This window comes from Oncorhynchus clarkii, chromosome 15 (assembly GCF_045791955.1).
Source record: "Oncorhynchus clarkii lewisi isolate Uvic-CL-2024 chromosome 15, UVic_Ocla_1.0, whole genome shotgun sequence".
In the NCBI taxonomy this organism is placed as follows: Eukaryota; Metazoa; Chordata; class Actinopteri; order Salmoniformes; family Salmonidae; genus Oncorhynchus; species Oncorhynchus clarkii.
The window spans coordinates 25,379,346-25,397,001 of NC_092161.1; the positions used below are offsets into that span (position 1 = coordinate 25,379,346).

At 45.5% G+C, this 17,656-nt stretch overlaps 1 protein-coding gene across 5 annotated transcripts in view; it reads left to right on the forward strand.

The window, feature by feature from the left end:
* LOC139367102 (sulfatase 1) overlaps positions 1-16,989 on the forward strand; it is a 72,653-nt gene extending 55,664 nt beyond the window's left edge. The window contains exons 10-19 of one of the 5 annotated variants that reach the window (XM_071105148.1): positions 2,568-2,802; positions 3,973-4,219; positions 4,602-4,698; positions 5,469-5,563; positions 6,028-6,105; positions 7,053-7,225; positions 8,265-8,407; positions 8,572-8,698; positions 10,996-11,029; positions 13,464-14,237. In XM_071105148.1, the coding sequence (XP_070961249.1) occupies positions 2,568-2,802; positions 3,973-4,219; positions 4,602-4,698; positions 5,469-5,563; positions 6,028-6,105; positions 7,053-7,225; positions 8,265-8,407; positions 8,572-8,698; positions 10,996-11,029; positions 13,464-13,497 (1,263 nt within the window). In that variant the 3' untranslated portion in view covers positions 13,498-14,237. Of the gene's footprint in view, positions 1-2,567; positions 2,803-3,972; positions 4,220-4,601; positions 4,699-5,468; positions 5,564-6,027; positions 6,106-7,052; positions 7,226-8,264; positions 8,408-8,571; positions 8,699-10,995; positions 11,030-13,463 lie in introns of all 5 variants that reach the window. The other 4 variants (XM_071105150.1, XM_071105145.1, XM_071105147.1 and 1 more) reach the window with 4 other exon arrangements.
* The last annotated feature ends 667 nt before the right edge of the window (positions 16,990-17,656 follow it).

Consider the following 17,656-nt stretch of genomic DNA (forward strand, 5'->3'; position numbering starts at 1 on the left):
GGAGGGAAAGTCTATTAAAGTCTTAAAACAGCTGGTTAGAACACACACACACACGGGTCTGTGGTCAGTAGACACCAGTCCACCAAGGGTCAAATCCATGATTTAAAGGGGAGGGCTAAAGCTTAAAGCACTTCAAAGCCTTTGCGGTCAATGTATTTAAAGGGGAGTAGACAACAGCAACTGTTACCTAAAGGACATGGGGACCTTGGAAGTGTTTTCAGAGTGACAGGGCAGTATGACAGCCTATAGGACTGTGTGACTGTGGGAAGAATATGAGTGGCTTAGTAAGGTGGCTGTCCCAAACCGAACCCTATTCCTTATATAGTGCACTACTTTTGACCAGAGCCCTACCGATCCAGGTCAAAAATAGTGCACTAAATGTGCCATTTGGGACGGGAACGTTTGTATTTATAGATGTCATAAACTCAAGGTTCCATTCTGTCTTATTCTATTCTATAAGAATAGGACTCCCTTCCTGCTGGCTCTCTGCTCTGATCTCTCACCCAGTTCATTTGCAGCAGGCTATCTCTCTCAATCTGTAAATGAATGAATCATGTGTGTCAGTCTGCAAGAGCTGTAGCAGTTTGGGTCTGGCACTTCTAGAGCAAGTCTCAGCTTGTAGGGTCTCCTCTCTCTCTCTCTCTCTATCTCTCTCACTCACTCACTCACTCACTCACTCACTCACTCACTCACTCACTCACTCACTCACTGTTTTTCACAGTCTGTCAGAGTGGAATGTGGCTGAAAAGTCCTAAAAGCACTGCATAGACAGCAAGCCTCTCTCTCTCTCTCTCTCCCTCCTCTTCCTCCCCGCCCCCTCTCCCCTCCTTCCGACTCTCTTCCTCCCTCCCTTGCCCTCTTGATATAACATGGCTGTCAGGGCCATCTGTCAGTCAGCTGTCTGTCAGTGAGCGTCTGAGTGAGTGGTCCACAGAGGAAACCCGATCCTACCCATAGTCCTTTGTTTGGCACTCTCGTTCCCACACTCACCAGGCAGCGAGCAACCGTCTGCACTACCATGGTCCGCAGATATGTCCCCCCCCTCCAACCTACATCCTAAACTGCACCCTATTCACAATATAGTCCACTACTTTTGACCAGTGTCAAAAGGTAGTAGGCCCTGGTTACTCTAGTGCACTATATAGGGACTAGGGTGTCATTTGGGATGCAACCCCAAACACTTTAAGCCAAATTATCACATTACTTACTTAGCCGAATGAGCTTTCACTTTATTTGACCCCCCCCCCCTTTCAACTTGACTGATTCATGGAGTTGGGGGTAGGAGACATTGTGGATGTGCACCACTAACTAGATTATGCTGGCGATGCAGCTGGGCATTTGGAACATAGACAGACAGACAGACAGGTAAAGAAAGAGACAGGGAGATGGAAAAAGAGACAGAGACGAAGAGAGAGACAGGTAAAGAAAGAGACAGAGACGAAAAGAGAGACAGGTAAAGAAAGAGACAGAGACGAAGAGAGAGACAGGCAAAGAAAGAGACAGAGACAGAGAGAGAGACAGGTAAAGAAAGAGATGGATAGACAGGTAAAGAAAGAGACAGAGACGGAGAGAGAGACAGGTAAAGAAAGAGACAGAGACGGAGAGAGAGACAGGTAAAGAAAGAGACAGACGGAGAGAGAGACAGGTAAAGAAAGAGACAGAGACGGAGAGAGAGACAGGTAAAGAAAGAGACAGACGGAGAGAGAGACAGGTAAAGAAAGAGATGGATAGACAGGTAAAGAAAGAGACAGACGGAGAGAGAGACAGGTAAAGAAAGAGATGGATAGACAGGTAAAGAAAGAGACAGAGAGTGAGACAGCGACAGAAAGCGGTATAGACAGAGGGAGCAAGCGAGAGACCGAGAGATGGAGAGAGAGAGAGACAGCGGGAGAGAGAGACCAAGAGATGGTGAGAGACCGCGAGAGCGAGACGGAGAGAAAGACAGAGGGAAAGGGTTTTTCACTTGGTTTACAGACAGCAGACTGATCCAATTCATTTGATGTGGTGGTTCTGGTTTATCTTTCTCTTCAGTTTTGGGATTCTGTTTCCCACCACGTCCGTCTGTGATCTGGTTGAGATGTCTGTCTGTCAGAAGCACTGTGCTGTCTGGAAGTCTGTAAATGTAATGCAGAGGAAAGGAAAGGCCTTGGGCTCAATTAGGAATCAATGTCTCGCTCCCGTTGTCCCACTTTCCATATGAGACTCGAAGGGAACAGTTCGTTTTCAGTTCAACTTTTTCCCCCATTGAATACAGCAGTCCAACATACGTGTTGTTCTGGCACGGACTCCGAGAAAGCGTATCTGTTGACAAAGTCATGATGAGAAAGAGCGCGATTTCATTAAGAAATACACTATAGTAGCGATTCTCGCGATGTTAACAAAGCACAAAGAGTCAATCTGTTTCCCAAATGGCACCCTATTTCCTATATCGTGCACTACTTTTATAGGGTGTCATTTGAGACACATTCAATGACTTCAAAGATCTTTACATTGGAGTGGAGTAAAAACCATAACTCAAATCATCCACCACTATTATAACCATCCGTATCCTTATCTCTCCTCTACAGAAGTGGCACTGTGTGGAGGAGATCACAGGGAAGTGGCGTATCCAGAAGTGTAAGGGAGGTGGTCTGAAGGAAGGCCCCAGGAAGAGGGCCCGGAGCCTGAGGTCCCGCAGCAGCTACGACAGCCGGCAGAGGGACCCTTGCGACTGTGGCCCTGACAGCAGCCTCGACAAACCCTCCAGGTCCGACCGCCCGGGGCGCTCACACCGCCAGTTCCCACCTTCCTCTGGAGGACGAGGTGAGTAGAGTGGTGGGATGAGGGTGGAGGCTGGGGATGGGGATGGGGCTGAGTGTGGTCCAGGCCAGGGAGTAGTGTTCTGAGCCAGCTTGCTCAATGGTAGCTGGGTAGATGTTGTTACAGGGGCATAGAGAATGGAGATGGACAGTTATGGTAACATATATCCATCTGTGGACTTACCACTCTGTATTTAAAGCTGTGTATGTTGGGCTATGGGAATGACAACCATGTCCATGTCTGCCAGAGCCTAAGCTTTGATTTACTGTTCAGGATTACTCAGGCTCTAAAGAGACACATGCAGGGAAGAGACAGAGGCACGAATAGAGCCCCTGTCATTAGATCACTGGTCTGGTGGAGATAGCTCCTGACATTAGATCACTGGTCTGGTGGAGATAGCTCCTGACATTAGATCACTGGTCTGGTGGAGATAGCTCCTGACATTAGATCACTGGTCTGGTGGAGATAGCTCCTGACATTAGATCACTGGTCTGGTGGAGATAGCTCCTGACATTAGATCACTGGTCTGGTGGAGATAGCTCCTGACATTAGATCACTGGTCTGGTGGAGATAGCTCCTGACATTAGATCACTGGTCTGGTGGAGATAGCTCCTGACATTAGATCACTGGTCTGGTGGAGATAGCTCCTGACATTAGATCACTGGTCTGGTGGAGATAGCTCCTGACATTAGATCACTGGTCTGGTGGAGATAGCTCCTGACATTAGATCACTGGTCTGGTGGAGATAGCTCCTGACATTAGATCACTGGTCTGGTGGAGATAGCTCCTGACATTAGATCACTGGTCTGGTGGAGATAGCTCCTGACATTAGATCACTGGTCTGGTGGAGATAGCTCCTGACATTAGATCACTGGTCTGGTGGAGATAGCTCCTGACATTAGATCACTGGTCTGGTGGAGATAGCTCCTGACAGTAGATCAATGGTCTGGTCATTTGGAATGTTGTGGCACCACCTAGTGGTGGCAACATTTTGCTCATGGAATTATCACATTCAATTCAGTTCAGAAAGGGCTATTTGTTTCCAGATTAAGTGACAGGACAAGATCTAATGACATACATATCCAATTACACATACCGAATACCAACATACATGGGTAAAGAAATGAAAAAAGTATGTTAATTAACTCTCTGTGATATTTGGTTGTCAATTAGGCTACAGGCCTCGTTTCGTCCATACAAGATCCACCAGATCTCTGTCCGTGGAGTTTGAAGGGCAGATCTATGACATTGACCTTGCGGCAGACGACCAGTCGGCGGTCAGGAGACGTGTCATCAGAAAGCGCCACTATGAGCAGGAGGACCAGGAGTTGGCTCTGGAGTCAGAAGACGGGTCAGAGGAGATGCTGGCGGACGATACCAACACCGTGGGGTACCCCAACTCTGTCAAAGTCACACACAAGTATGTACCCCAACATATACCCCAGCTATACTAAAGGCACACTTGGAAGACATACACGCCCACTAACGTTTCTTCTCCAGCATGAGTCTGGATTTCCTTCCTCCCCGACTTGTTGAGAATGTGAACACATTCTGACCGTTCTAATTGGTCACAGAAACCGATGGGTTGGGCAAGAGCCGGCCTACACAAAACATGAATCAGCACAAACAACTTGTAGGACAGCAGGTTTAGACCGATGTACGGTGCAATCGCTATAGCAACTAAATTAAATTCATAATGAGTCGTCAGGCAAGCAGTTAAGCCCTTTGTGACCAATATATTTGTAAAATGTGTTTAGTTGATTCCTCTCTGTCCTCTCTCTCCTTCTCCGTCCCTCTCACAGGTGCTACATCCTGATGAATGACACAGTCCACTGTGAGAGAGAGATCTACTCTTCATCCAGAGCCTGGAAGGACCATAAGAGCTACGTGGACCAGGAGGTTAGTTGGTGTCTGCATCTCCTCTCCTCCTCCCCATCTCTCCCTCTCCTCTCCTCTTCCCCATCTCTCCCTCTCCTCCTCCCTATCTCTCCCTCTCCTCCTCCCCATCTCTCCCTCTCCTCCTCCCCATCTCTCCCTATCTCTCCCTCTCCTCCTCCCCATCTCTCCCTCTCCTCCTCCCTATCTCTCCCTCTCCTCTCCTCCTCCCCATCTCTCCCTCTCCTCCTCCCCATCTCTCCCTCTCCTCCTCCCTATCTCTCCCTCTCCTCCTCCCCATCTCTCCCTCTCCTCCTCCCTATCTCTCCCTCTCCTCTCCTCCTCCCCATCTCTCCCTCTCCTCCTCCCCATCTCTCCCTCTCCTCCTCCCTATCTCTCCCTCTCCTCTTCCCTATCTCTCCCTCTCCTCTCCTCTTCCCCATCTCTCCCTCTCCTCCTCCCCATCTCTCCCTCTCCTCTTCCCCATCTCTCCCTCTCCTCCTCCCCATCTCTCCCTCTCCTCCTCCCTATCTCTCCCTCTCCTCCTCCCCATCTCTCCCTCTCCTCCTCCCCATCTCTCCCTCTCCTCCTCCCTATCTCTCCCTCTCCTCTCCTCCTCCCCATCTCTCCCTCTCCTCCCCCATTTCTCCCTCTCCTCCCCGATTTCTCCCTCTTCTCTCCTCCTCCCCCATTTCTCCCTTTTCTCTCCTCCTCCCCCATTTCTCCCTCTCCTCCTCCCCATCTCCCACCTTGCCTACCCTGCAAGTTGAAGTAGATGTTGCCTTCCATTACAGATAGAGGCCCTGCAGGACAAGATCAAGAACCTGCGAGAGGTCAGGGGTCACCTGAAGAGGAGACGACCTGACGGGTGTGACTGTGGTAAGAACAGGTCAGTAATGTACCTCATTGAGGGCCCCCAAATATGTGTACTATTCTTAAATATAGAAAAATGTTTAATCTGCACACTGGTATAATGCTCCCAAAGTGACAATAATGACTATGACAGAGGGGACTCTGTAAGAGTAAACCCTAGTATAGTGCATTGTCATATCTGCTGTTTTCTGTGTGGCCATCTCTCAGTCCTTTGTTGTGACCCTGACAATTGTTACCTTGGCTGCGTTTACACAGGGAGCCCAATTCTGGTCTTTTTACACTTATTGGTCTTTTGACCAATCAGATAAGATATTTTGACAATAATTGGGCCAAAGATCAGATTGGGCTGCCTGTGTAAATGCAGCCTATGAGTCATCAGTCCTTTATTAGTCATCTTGACTCTCCTGAGTTGAAGCTTTCATGGAAAGGAAACAAAACAACCGGCATATTTAGTTGCTCTTCCCTCTCTACTAAAACCAGCTACTATAGCAAAGGAGAGAGAAACAGAGAGAAGGCAGAGAGGTTGAAGAACAAGAATGATCAGCTCCATCCCTTTAAGTGAGTTCGTCCTCTCCTTTAATTCAGTGTGTCCGTGTTTGCCACACATCGTCCGTCGCCCATCCCTGTTCGTCTCAACCATATTAACACTAAGGTTGCATCACAAATGGCACTCTATTCTCTATATAGTGCACTACTACCCTATAGGCCCTTGTCAAATATAGTGCACTACTACCCTATAGAGGGAATAGGGTGCCATTTGGGATGCACAGTGAGCCTGCAGTCTAGAAGTGCTCAACTGACCAATAGAATTTCATAGATGTACTGCATCTTTAATACTCTGTGAGTTTGATACGTTTCATCGCCAGTGTGGCCCCATTTGTCTTGTGCGTTATCCTGTCTTGTGGTACGTCTGCATGGTACTTGCATGGAGTGTGCATGCTCTCCAGTCAAACCCGGGCCGGCCTTTCAGTGCAGAGATCTGGAAGTGATCGTCCCAAGCAGCAGCATGGAAACAAAATAGTGACTCAGTGGAAGGAGGGAAACAGCCCATCTCTCTAACACAGCCATCGCCTTGCACTAGGTGGTTGAGTCTCTCACTTCTCATCAGGGCCCATAGGGCTCTTGTCAAAATTTGTGCACTATATAGGGAACGGGGTGCCATTTGGGATGCGCAAAGGAGGCACAGGGAACGGATTAGAATGCCAATACGAAGCAGCTGTGTTATGTAGTGACTTGTGTGCTTAGGAAAATGGGGCTAGGGAGAAGGGCAGAGGCTAGAATGGCCCAGAGAAAAATGATAATGTGGTACGAGAGGAGCTAGAACCTGTCATGTTCTTGGCTCCACCAGACAGGAGTTTGGGAGTTCCTGCCGATGGTTCCATCCATCGCCATGGTAACTGACTGGCAACATGGAGAGGGCACTGCGAGGGCAGAGAGTGTGATGATATCACTCTGTTGGGTCGTTACTGTAACCTGACTGGTGGGTGTGTCTGTCCGTCATGCAGGGAGGTTGCTCAGGAAGTGGATGGGAAGACCCAGCTGTTGAACGAGATCAGGAGGAAGAAGAAGGAGAGGAAAGAGAGGAAGAGGCAGAAGAAGGGAGATGACTGTAGTCTACCTGGTCTGACATGTTTCACTCACAGCAACGACCACTGGCAGACTGCCCCCTTTTGGAACCGTACGTTACTATGTTACTACAACTAAATGTAACTACACTAAGTAGTTACTACAACTAAATATAACTACACTAAGTAGTTACTACAACTAAATATAACTACACTAAGTAGTTACTACACCTACATGTGTACTGTACTAAGTAGTTATTACACCTAAATGTAACTACACTAAGTAGTTATTACACCTAAATGTGTACTGCACTAAGTAGTTACTACACCTACATGTGTACTGTACTAAGTAGTTACTACACATACATGTGTACTGCACTAAGTAGTTACTACACCTACATGTGTACTGTACTAAGTAGTTACTACACATACATGTGTACTGCACTAAGTAGTTACTACACCTACATGTGTACTATACTAAGTAGTTACTACACCTACATGTGTACTGTACTAAGTAGTTACTACACATACATGTGTACTGTACTAAGTAGTTACTGCACAGGTATTGCACTATGTAGTTACTACACCTAAATATAACTGTACTAAATAGGTACTACACCTACCCGTGTACTGTACTAAGTAGTTACTACATATACATATGTACTAAGTAGTTACTACACGTAAATGTAACTGCACTAAGTAGTTACTACACCTACACGTGTACTGTACTAAATCGTTTCTACACCTACACGTGTACTGTACTAAGTAGTTACTACACCTACACGTGTACTGTACTACGTAGTTACTACACCTAAATGTAACTGCACTAAGTAGTTACTACACCTACGTGTGTACTGTACTAAATAGTTGCTACACCTACATGTGTACTGTAATAAGTAATTACTACACCTACACGTGTATTGTACTAAGTAGTTACTACACCTAAATGGAACTGCACTAAGTAGTTACTACACCTACACGTGTACTGTACTCACATGCATTCTCATTTTAGTCATTCAGCACTGTAGCCTACACAGTAATTAAGCCACATTCACACATTTATTTTGGTTTCTCCCAGTTAGAGGGTTCTCTCTCTCTCTGTGTGTGTCTGTGTGGGTTCTATTGGTTAACCCTGTCCTTCCTCTCCTTCAGTTGGAGGGTTCTGTGCGTGCACCAGTTCCAACAACAACACCTACTGGTGTGTGAGAACCATCAACGAGACACACAACACCCTGTTCTGTGAGTTTGCTACGGGCTTCCTCGAGTACTTTGACCTCAACAACGACCCCTACCAGGTGAGGGGACCATAGACATGGAATCAATTCTATTTTCTATTTTACTCCATTTTCTGTTCTATTCTGTTTCTACGGAGTGGACTACTCACAGGCACCTTTCATTAGTAGGTTGTTTTATCAATAACGATGTATTAACCTGTGTGGATGTGTGTCTGTGTGTGTAGCTGACCAACGCGGTGTACTCGGTGGACAGAGAGGTGTTGAACGCCCTCCATGCTCAGCTGATGGAGATGAGGAGTTGCCAGGGACACAAGCAGTGTAACCCCCGACCCAAAGGCCTGGACACAACAGGTAAACACACATATACTACAGTACTAGTAGTAGCTACACTGCTACTACTACTGCTACTACTACTATTACTGCTCTCTCTATTGGGTTACCTCAGAGTATGGTAAAGTTGCCCCCAGGCGCTGATTGAGGGTCAGTTTGTCATTTCCCCCGCTAATGGTTAAGGTGAGGATTGGGGGAGTCGAAGCTGATCCTAGATCTGTACCTAGGGAAAATTTCACCCTAGACTGAAACGGATATGAAGACTAACCACTGCAGTGGTTGATTAGGGTAAACAAGTCGTACATTCAGACCAAATGTGTGTGTTGTTAATAAAACACGTTTCTCACTTTAGGGTTTAAAAATTTCAGTAACTTTTCCAAAATTCCCAGGTTTTTCAGAGCTCCCGGATGGAAGATACCTGGAATCAGTATGGAATAAGCAGGAAATCTGTGTAAAAAGTTACTGGAATTTTGAAGCCCTAAACTGAAACAAGATACTAGGTGTATGAATAGCACTATTTGACCCAGGTTCAGTCCTGACCTGTACCTGCATGTCATTAGTTGCATGTAAACGGGGGTGATTCTCTCACTGATGTACGCAAACATTTCAACATAGGAAGGAAGGTCGAGGGGCTCATCATTAAGTCCTCTGTGTGTCTCTCTTATGTCTCCATTGTCTGTTTATTTCTGTCTAAAAACACACACACACACACTCCCTGTCTTAGTTCTGACCTCAGGGATTCGTGTCCAGTCCGCAGCACCCCGATTTCTACTTTCACAGGAACTTGGACATCCATAATGTTTTCATCGCTGCGTGATTTGTATCGGTGTTATCCAGAGTTTATGGTCATTGGATTTCCCCTGGGTTTTACACAGTGAATATCTTGGTTTGTTTTGTATTGTAGTCATGACACGCACAGGGAAACCCTCTGCAGCCAAGCCGAGCCAGTCACTCAGAATGGTACGGCAACAACCCGAAATAGAGCTTTGAATTGGTTTCTGATAGAATGATAACCTAATATTGTGTCCCTCATTTCAACTCCTTCTACTGTGGAAGTGGTTTAGGTTTTCATCCCAAATTGCGCCCCATTGCCTTTGTAGTACACTACTTTTGGCCAGGGTCTACATAGTTCTGGTCAAATGTAGTGCACTACATAGGGAATAGGGTGCCATTTGGGATGCACCCTAATAGTGTGTCCCTCAGTTTAACTCATTCTGCTGTGGGTAGTGGTTTACAATCAAAATAAGCCTCCCATGTGGCACCCTATTCCCTATTAAGTGCACTCCTTTTGACCCGGGTCTATAGGCCATTTTGGACATCCCCCAAGTATTTTGCCACGTTCCCTATCCTATTGTGTGCTCTGGCCAGACACCCTGCCTTCAGTGACTCACACAGTGTTAGCTATGAGAGCTCTGTCAACAAGCCTATTGAGCCTGGCTACTCTGACGACTATGTCTAGCTTTTCACCACCATGACGGCTATTTACAGCTAAGTGTCCCTGAGAGATGACATCACACTAGCAGCAGTTAAAAACCTTGCCACGGTGATATAAGCTCTTGGTTTTAAACTTGCGCTCAATGAACTCGTTATACCAGCACAGTAGACGCACAATAGTTTATATTTCTGTGAAGGTATATATTTTTTTTGGGGGGGGGGGTGGGGGGGTGGGGGGTATATTGGCTTTGTGCTACGACGTTTAAGAACAAGTTGTCATATCACTGCTTGATGATTTGGAAACATTAACAACATCATGTGTTTGTGTTTTGGACTCACTCATGGACATCATCATCACCTGAATGACTGATTTACCTCCAAGGGAAGCTGGGACCCTTCATGAAGCCACACTCTCTATCTAGCTAGCTACAAAAAAAATGATTGCAGTAAAAGTGCCTTAACTGCAGTCGAAAAGCTGCCGAACTGCACTTATACTGCACTCTAACTACAGTTACACAGCAAAATGACTGCAGTAAAGATGTTTTTATTTTGGATGCAGTATTTACAGCATACTGCACTCTAACTGCAATCTTTTTTCGTAAGGGAACCCAAAGAAATATACCTTCATCCCTTCATCCCTATCTTTCCATCCCCTCCACCCTGCCCCAACCTGCACCTCCTCTCCTCCTTGTTCCATCGCTTCCTCCCTCTCTCCATCCATCCATACTCAAATTGCACCATCATTTCTCCTCTAGGGGCCTAGCGGGGTCTGTCCCGTGCATGAAGAGGCATCTCCAATGTGAATGATTCCTTATTTTCTCTTATCCCCCCTCTAATTTGATTTGAGACATTAACATTGAAACTGCTCTTATTTTCCTGATCAGGAGGTAAAGATGGAGGCAGCTATGAACCACACAGGTATCCACACTTCTTTTATGATCTCTCTGGATATGTCCCAAATGGCACTCTATTACCTATGGCGTGTACTACTTTTGACCAGAGCCCTATGGGTCCTGGTCAAAAGTAGTGCACGCCATAGGCTATAGGGCGCCATTTGGGACGTAGCCTCTCTCTTTGAAAGAGGCTTCTCTTCCTAATAACTGCATGGGCCAACTCATTGACTCATTCGCACTAATAATCCATAAGGCGCCGAGCTGCATGGTGTGTGACTGCATGCCGGGGAAGTTACCTACGCTAACTAATAATCGATTGATTGGATCTTTTGAATTCTTCTTAATTGAAGGTAGCTTCTTCCAATGTCATCGTGAAGTCTGTGGGGGTCATCTTTCTACAATGCAGCCAAATTCTCCATAATTACAGCAGAAAAATGTTTACCCGTCTGAACCCCCCCCCAGATCATACACCAACTTATCTGCTGTTTGAGTCAAACACCAACGTGCACATCTCTTTCTGTAGCTCCTTGCACCACCACATGCATCAGTCATATCCATCAGAATATCTGTCTGAAAAGTCACTTTTTGGCCGGTCTTGGCTTAACCACTAAGCTCAGAGAGCTCAACTGGTATGCCCGGCTCCAAGTTGAGAAGAAATGTATATTTAGTCAAACTGAATTGGACCTTTCTGGTCAGTGTGGCAGTTGTCAAGAAACATCAGTTTAATCACAAGTTTATCCTCAAAAACAAAATGCTGATAATTATTATAGCATTATATTTGATAGACATGAAGTATGAAAGAGCACAAAACATTTTCACATAAGGAACCCCCCTCCCCACACACCTGATAAATGTGTGTCCCCTGCATGTGAATGAAAACGCATGACAGCATATAGAGTCAACCATTCATCCATTTAATTCATGCATCGCACGATCACGGACATGTTACTAATATAACATCACCATCTTCCACACTTACCTGACCAAAGACATGGGCTGTCTCTCAAATAGCACCCTATTACCTATGTAGTGCACTATATAGGGAATATAGAGTCTGTCATTTGGGACGCACCCATGCATAAGTACATCAACTTACTTTTAGTAAGCCATAATGACACTCAGTCATTGTACTTGTGCAACATGGCATCATTCAAAATGGCATCCATTTTCCTCGTGGCATCATTAGAGTAGTAGAATGGACACGAGTTGCGGGGACTTCGTTCTCCCTCTTCCTCACCTCTGACCTATTGACCTCTGTTTCTGGGCACCTGCTTACCAGGCAACAGTGGCATCGAAAGTGGTCAAAGAGGAGACCAAGCCAGTCCTTTCTGTGAGTCTCTTAGCCTATAGTATACTGATATAAAACCCTCCCCTATTTTCCCTCTTTACAACAGGGAGACCTAAATCTGGGCCTCGAGTCCAGTTCCACTGCTTATTTTTAGTCCTTTAGTAAGGGACTGATTTAGACCTGTGACACCAGGCGAGTGCCATTAACTGCCAGGTAAAAATGACAAATGGAACTAGACTCAAAGTCCAGGTTTGAGTATCCCTGCTCTTTAGTACATCGTACATGCCCTGTAGGCCAGAGTGAGTTTGAAAGAGCTCCCTCTAGTAATCAACAATGATACAGGGTGTGTCTATCAGGGTTAGGGGGGTCGGTTCCATTTCGATTCAGTCAAGGACTTGTCCAATTGTTGGAATTTCACTTAATTTACTCAAATGAAATGGAATCCACTCCAACCTTATTGATAGTAAGCAGATACCCTAACTATGATTCCAATTTTACTATATTGGCCGTAACTGTATTTTTCTAATGCACCACACAGCAGGCTCATCATTCACTCTCTCCTTCCTCAACACTCCTTTTTTTTGCAGATGTTCATCATCCTATTTTCCTCCCCTCCTTTATTTCCCAGATTCCATTTTCTTTTTTTCCAGGTTACCTGGATACTCATTCGAAAACAACAAGCCTATCATCAGTCTTCTTTTTTTAGTTTAGCTAGTCTAACAGTAGATCTGAGAATGTTATGTATCTTTCAGGAAATATTGTCATTTTATGTCAAGATGACTAGTGTGTTTGCTCTGCTGCTTATGGCTTCAGCTTGGGTGCTGTGTTTACCGGGCCAAACTGTGTGTGTGTGTGGGGAGGGGGGGGGGGGGGGGGGGGGGGGGGGCACTAACCCCAAGGAGCTGACTGCCATAGAGGAGGCTGCAGGCTAGATTCTGCTGCTGGGCATGACTGCATGACATGTGACCCAACACAACCACACACTTCCCCTAATTACACCACACACTACCAGTCCGATACAACATTACCACCAATTCTCCCACTCACACTCCCATACACTACCACACTCCCAGTCCCATACAACATTACCACCAACACTCCCACACACTTCCACATTACCACCAACACTCTCTGCTCCAGCCCTTGACCCTCTCATCCTCTCCCCTCATAGCACTCAGCCAGTCTGGGACGGACGAGCGGGTTAAGCTGCCCAACCTGACGGAGGAGGAGGTGGACTGGCGAGGTCTGGAGGAGCTGTATAGTAGTGTAAACCAGAGCCTGTACCAGCACAGGACTGACTACAGCCTCAGACAGGACGACTGGCACATCTTCCAGAAGGATGTAGATAATATGTTTGCACTGAGACACGTTTTAGACTCAAAACTTCAAAACAACGACAACAACCAAACCCATAAGCTTGACTTAAAGGATGACCCGGCATCGGCAACTTCCCTGGCAGAGCAGGGTTCCGGGTCTGGGGCTGGGGGGCTGGAGGAGGGCAGCGGAGGAGAAGGTACGCCCAGCCGGGACATCTGGCCAGAACCGGTCATCCTGAATCGGGCCACAGAGGGATTACCGGAGACCCCATGCACTACCCATCCTGCCCCTAGCACACCCCCACCACCACCTCCTCCATTAACACCCACACACCCCACACCTCAGAGGTCAGAGGTTAAAGTTCAACTAGAATCTGTGAATGACCTCCCTGACGAGACTTATCCATTAGACAGACCCCCCAGAGTGGTGTCTGGGATGTCAGCAGGTCAGAGGAGAGGAGGGGTCAGAGGGGGGGAAGTGGTTGCCGGTGGTGAAGTGTGGTTGGCCCATCAGCTGGAGGAGGACTGGCTAGATGGCGAGGGGGAGGGGCTAGTCTTCAGCGGGAACGGGAACAACGGCCTGACTGAGATGGAGACGCGGCACGACGACCTGCTCCGCACCCACAACAGCCTGGAGATGGGGCTGGGACTGGGGTCTTACCCAGGCCAGGCCCAGACCCAACAGAGCAGTCTCATCCAGGGACTGGAGCTGGGACTAGACAAGGAGGAGGAAGAGGACATATTCCAAGGCCAGGGCTACCTCCCCCTCTCCCCACAGACACTGAAGCCCAGAGTACAGGCCTCCACCACCACCACTACTACCAGCACTAGGAGCCCGCCTCAGACTCAGACTGGCGCCCCACAGGGGACTGGGGTGGTAGTGCATAACCCCCAGCTCCAACAGGCACATCTACAGATAGAGGTACAGGTCGAGTCCCAAGCCCAGCTCCAGGCCCTGGACTATGAGGGTAGTGGGTCTCCCCCCCAGCCCTCTTCCAACCACACCCAGTGAGACACATACAGACAAACGCACGTGCTGGCCTGACATTGGGCGGCCCAGCCGGTCACCATAGAGACACAGAGAGACACAGAAACTGGGGGACATGGAGAGCCAAGAAGGCCAATGATGATGCCACCACCTGTCAGTCTGACTTAGAGCTGTATTATTCATGAGTATTAAAGTTATTATTATTGTTGATTTTTTTTTACAGGTGCTTCCATTTATTATTAGAAGAACTACAGTGTTATGTTGTTTTTCCAAAATATATATTTAGAAAAAGAAAAGCCTTAATGCAGCTGAAATTAACAAAATATGGGAATTTTAATAAAAGTCCAAGTGGATAACACCATTGTTTTAAATATATATTTTGAACAATAAAAACAGGTTTAGTCTGAAGGTTAGTGGTCATTTAGCGTTACCAGAGAGGAAGTGGCGAAGCGAGAGGGTTTACCAGGCTGAACATCTGTCCACGTTAAGCTAATTATTAAGCAATGAGTGACGAATTTTGTCAAGATAAAAATGTAAAGCTATTTTGATATGTGAGGCTTATTTGATCGAATAGAAGTTTCTTAATGCTTAGGTTGTTACGAGTTTACCGATATAAGTGTAATGCACGTGACATCCCAGCAACTTTGATAGTGTTTTTTTTCTCAAAGTTATACCTGTCGAATATCGAGACGGTCTATGCATTATCAGGAGGCTAGCATAGGATCTCACTCCATTGAATACAGGCGGTTGACATCAACACCCCTCATTGAATATTCAAAAAAGTATTCAAATACCGACATGTATCCACCAATCCAAAGATAGTAACAGATGGGAGCGTGATAGCCCACCGTTACGCTCTGTGGACAATGAATCCCATTATTAGGGCGGAGACACAAGCTTCTTGTCATTATATCCAGTATCTCTGGCATTACCTAACACCTTTGTGTGCTACAATGGCGTTGGCTAATGCTAACGTCTTGGTATGTGCTTCAATAGAGTTGGCTAATGCTAACATCTTGATGTACTACAATGAAGTTGGCTAATGCAAACACCTTGGTATGCTACAATTGAGTTGGCTAATGCTAACGCCTTGGCTAATGCTAACAGACTCAGGCCGGGATGAAATCCGATCAGCTTTAGATCTGCGTAGAGTGCTTTGACATGTAAAGGTAATTTCCAACTGAACGTTTTCCATGAATGAGATCTCCACGAAAGTGGAAACATTACCTTAAAAAGTTGACAAAGGAGGATAGGCTTGAATCCCGGCCTCAGTCATCTCTCGACCAATTATCACAGTGCAGTCCCATCAGAAATATGACCACTGACAAATCAGATGATCACAATAGTTTGACCATAAATGCACTTTGAACATTTATTTAGCTTTTCCCTTGTACTAACCGTTGCCTTTAGTTTAAATGTTTGTGGTTTGGAAACACGTATTCACTGTAACTCCAATGGCATCTCAAAGCTTAACACTAATCATTGGTATTTCATTTTTAACACAGTGAATTCACTTAAAGGGTAAGTTGGTTTCATGGATACTTGCTACTGCAAGTGCAACACTGAAAGTTCAGTTTTTTTTTTTTTTAAGTTAGCAATGAACATTGCTAACATAATTTTGTGAGTTGTAATTATTTAACTTAGTTCACTGTTATGTTACTCTTCTAGCTACAGTAACTTCAAGTTCACTTTTTGTTCTACACTCAGCCATCATCATCACCTAATTAAATTAAAACTTCAGATATTAAGCACAAATGAACTACCGCACACAATAAAACTCACATTAGACCAGTATTCCCTATTGCATTGATAATCAAGGATGCACATAATCATCCCCAAGTTACATCTCAAAAAGAGACAACGACCACAAAGCCAAAACCTAAGTATGTCCCAAATGGCACCCTATTCACTTTAAAGTGCCCTACTTTTGACCAGAGCAACATGGGCCCTGGTCAAACGTAGTGCACTACACTATATAGGGTGCCATTTGAGATGCCACCCCTAATCTTTTCCTCCATTGCTTGAATAGCATATGGCATTATTACTATGAGGTGATCTATGCGTCATTTATAATACTGTCTGTTAGACTATACTGTATATGCAATAAGCAAAAAATCATATGATTTAATCCACACCACTCCCATTACATATCATTGGGTATGTTTGCATTGGCCTGTGTCATCGCCACTCATTCTTACATCTTCTACTGATGGTTACGTTTTGGTTCAATGTTGCTTCCACCTAAAACCAACATTCATTGATTCTTAGATCAACAGTATTTTCCAGTATTTTCTTCCTTTCCTTATTCTGTGTGTAGAAGTGTTGCAACAATTCTGGTTTCAGGAAAGCCAAGAAGCTGTTTAGAAATAAACGTGTCAAATATTTTAGTGACATTTCAGCTTATTTAATTACCATTTCTTCATACATCCATCCATCCTCCCACACTCCTGTAATTTAGGTTTGCCAGAAATTCCCAGTTGGAATATTCCCAGAATCAGGATAGAATAAGCAGGAAATCCAGTATCCTCCAACCACGATTTCTAGAAAATCTGGGATAAAAAAAATAAAAAATCCTAGACACACCCTACCACATTATGGAAGCGCTTGATCAAAAAAAATCTGCTATACTGATTGCATAAACATAAACCAGACCCAAATCTCCTTTTTACAGTTTTTTAATGACACATATCAAGTATTCAAGGCATTTGTAAACCAAGGGTCCATTAGTTTAAGTTCAGAGTTTTTCCGTCTCAAAATGTGCATCAGCCAATTAAAATCGTTGATGTAGTTTGCACGTGATAAAACATTACTTTGGAAGTTCCCATTAGATAACCTGGCACATTTAGCCCTATGCTAACCTGACCAGGTGGCAGTGATCATGCCCGTTAACAAATTCTGCATCAGCCAAATACAAATGCTAACGTAGTGGGCCACTTTTCCATGAGAGCATCTTTAACATGACTCAAACCATCTGCTAATCAAAGTTTACTAAAATACATGCAACATTTCAACTGGACGGATAGGTCAGTGTTGTAAGTCTGGCTTCTGGTAATTTTTTTC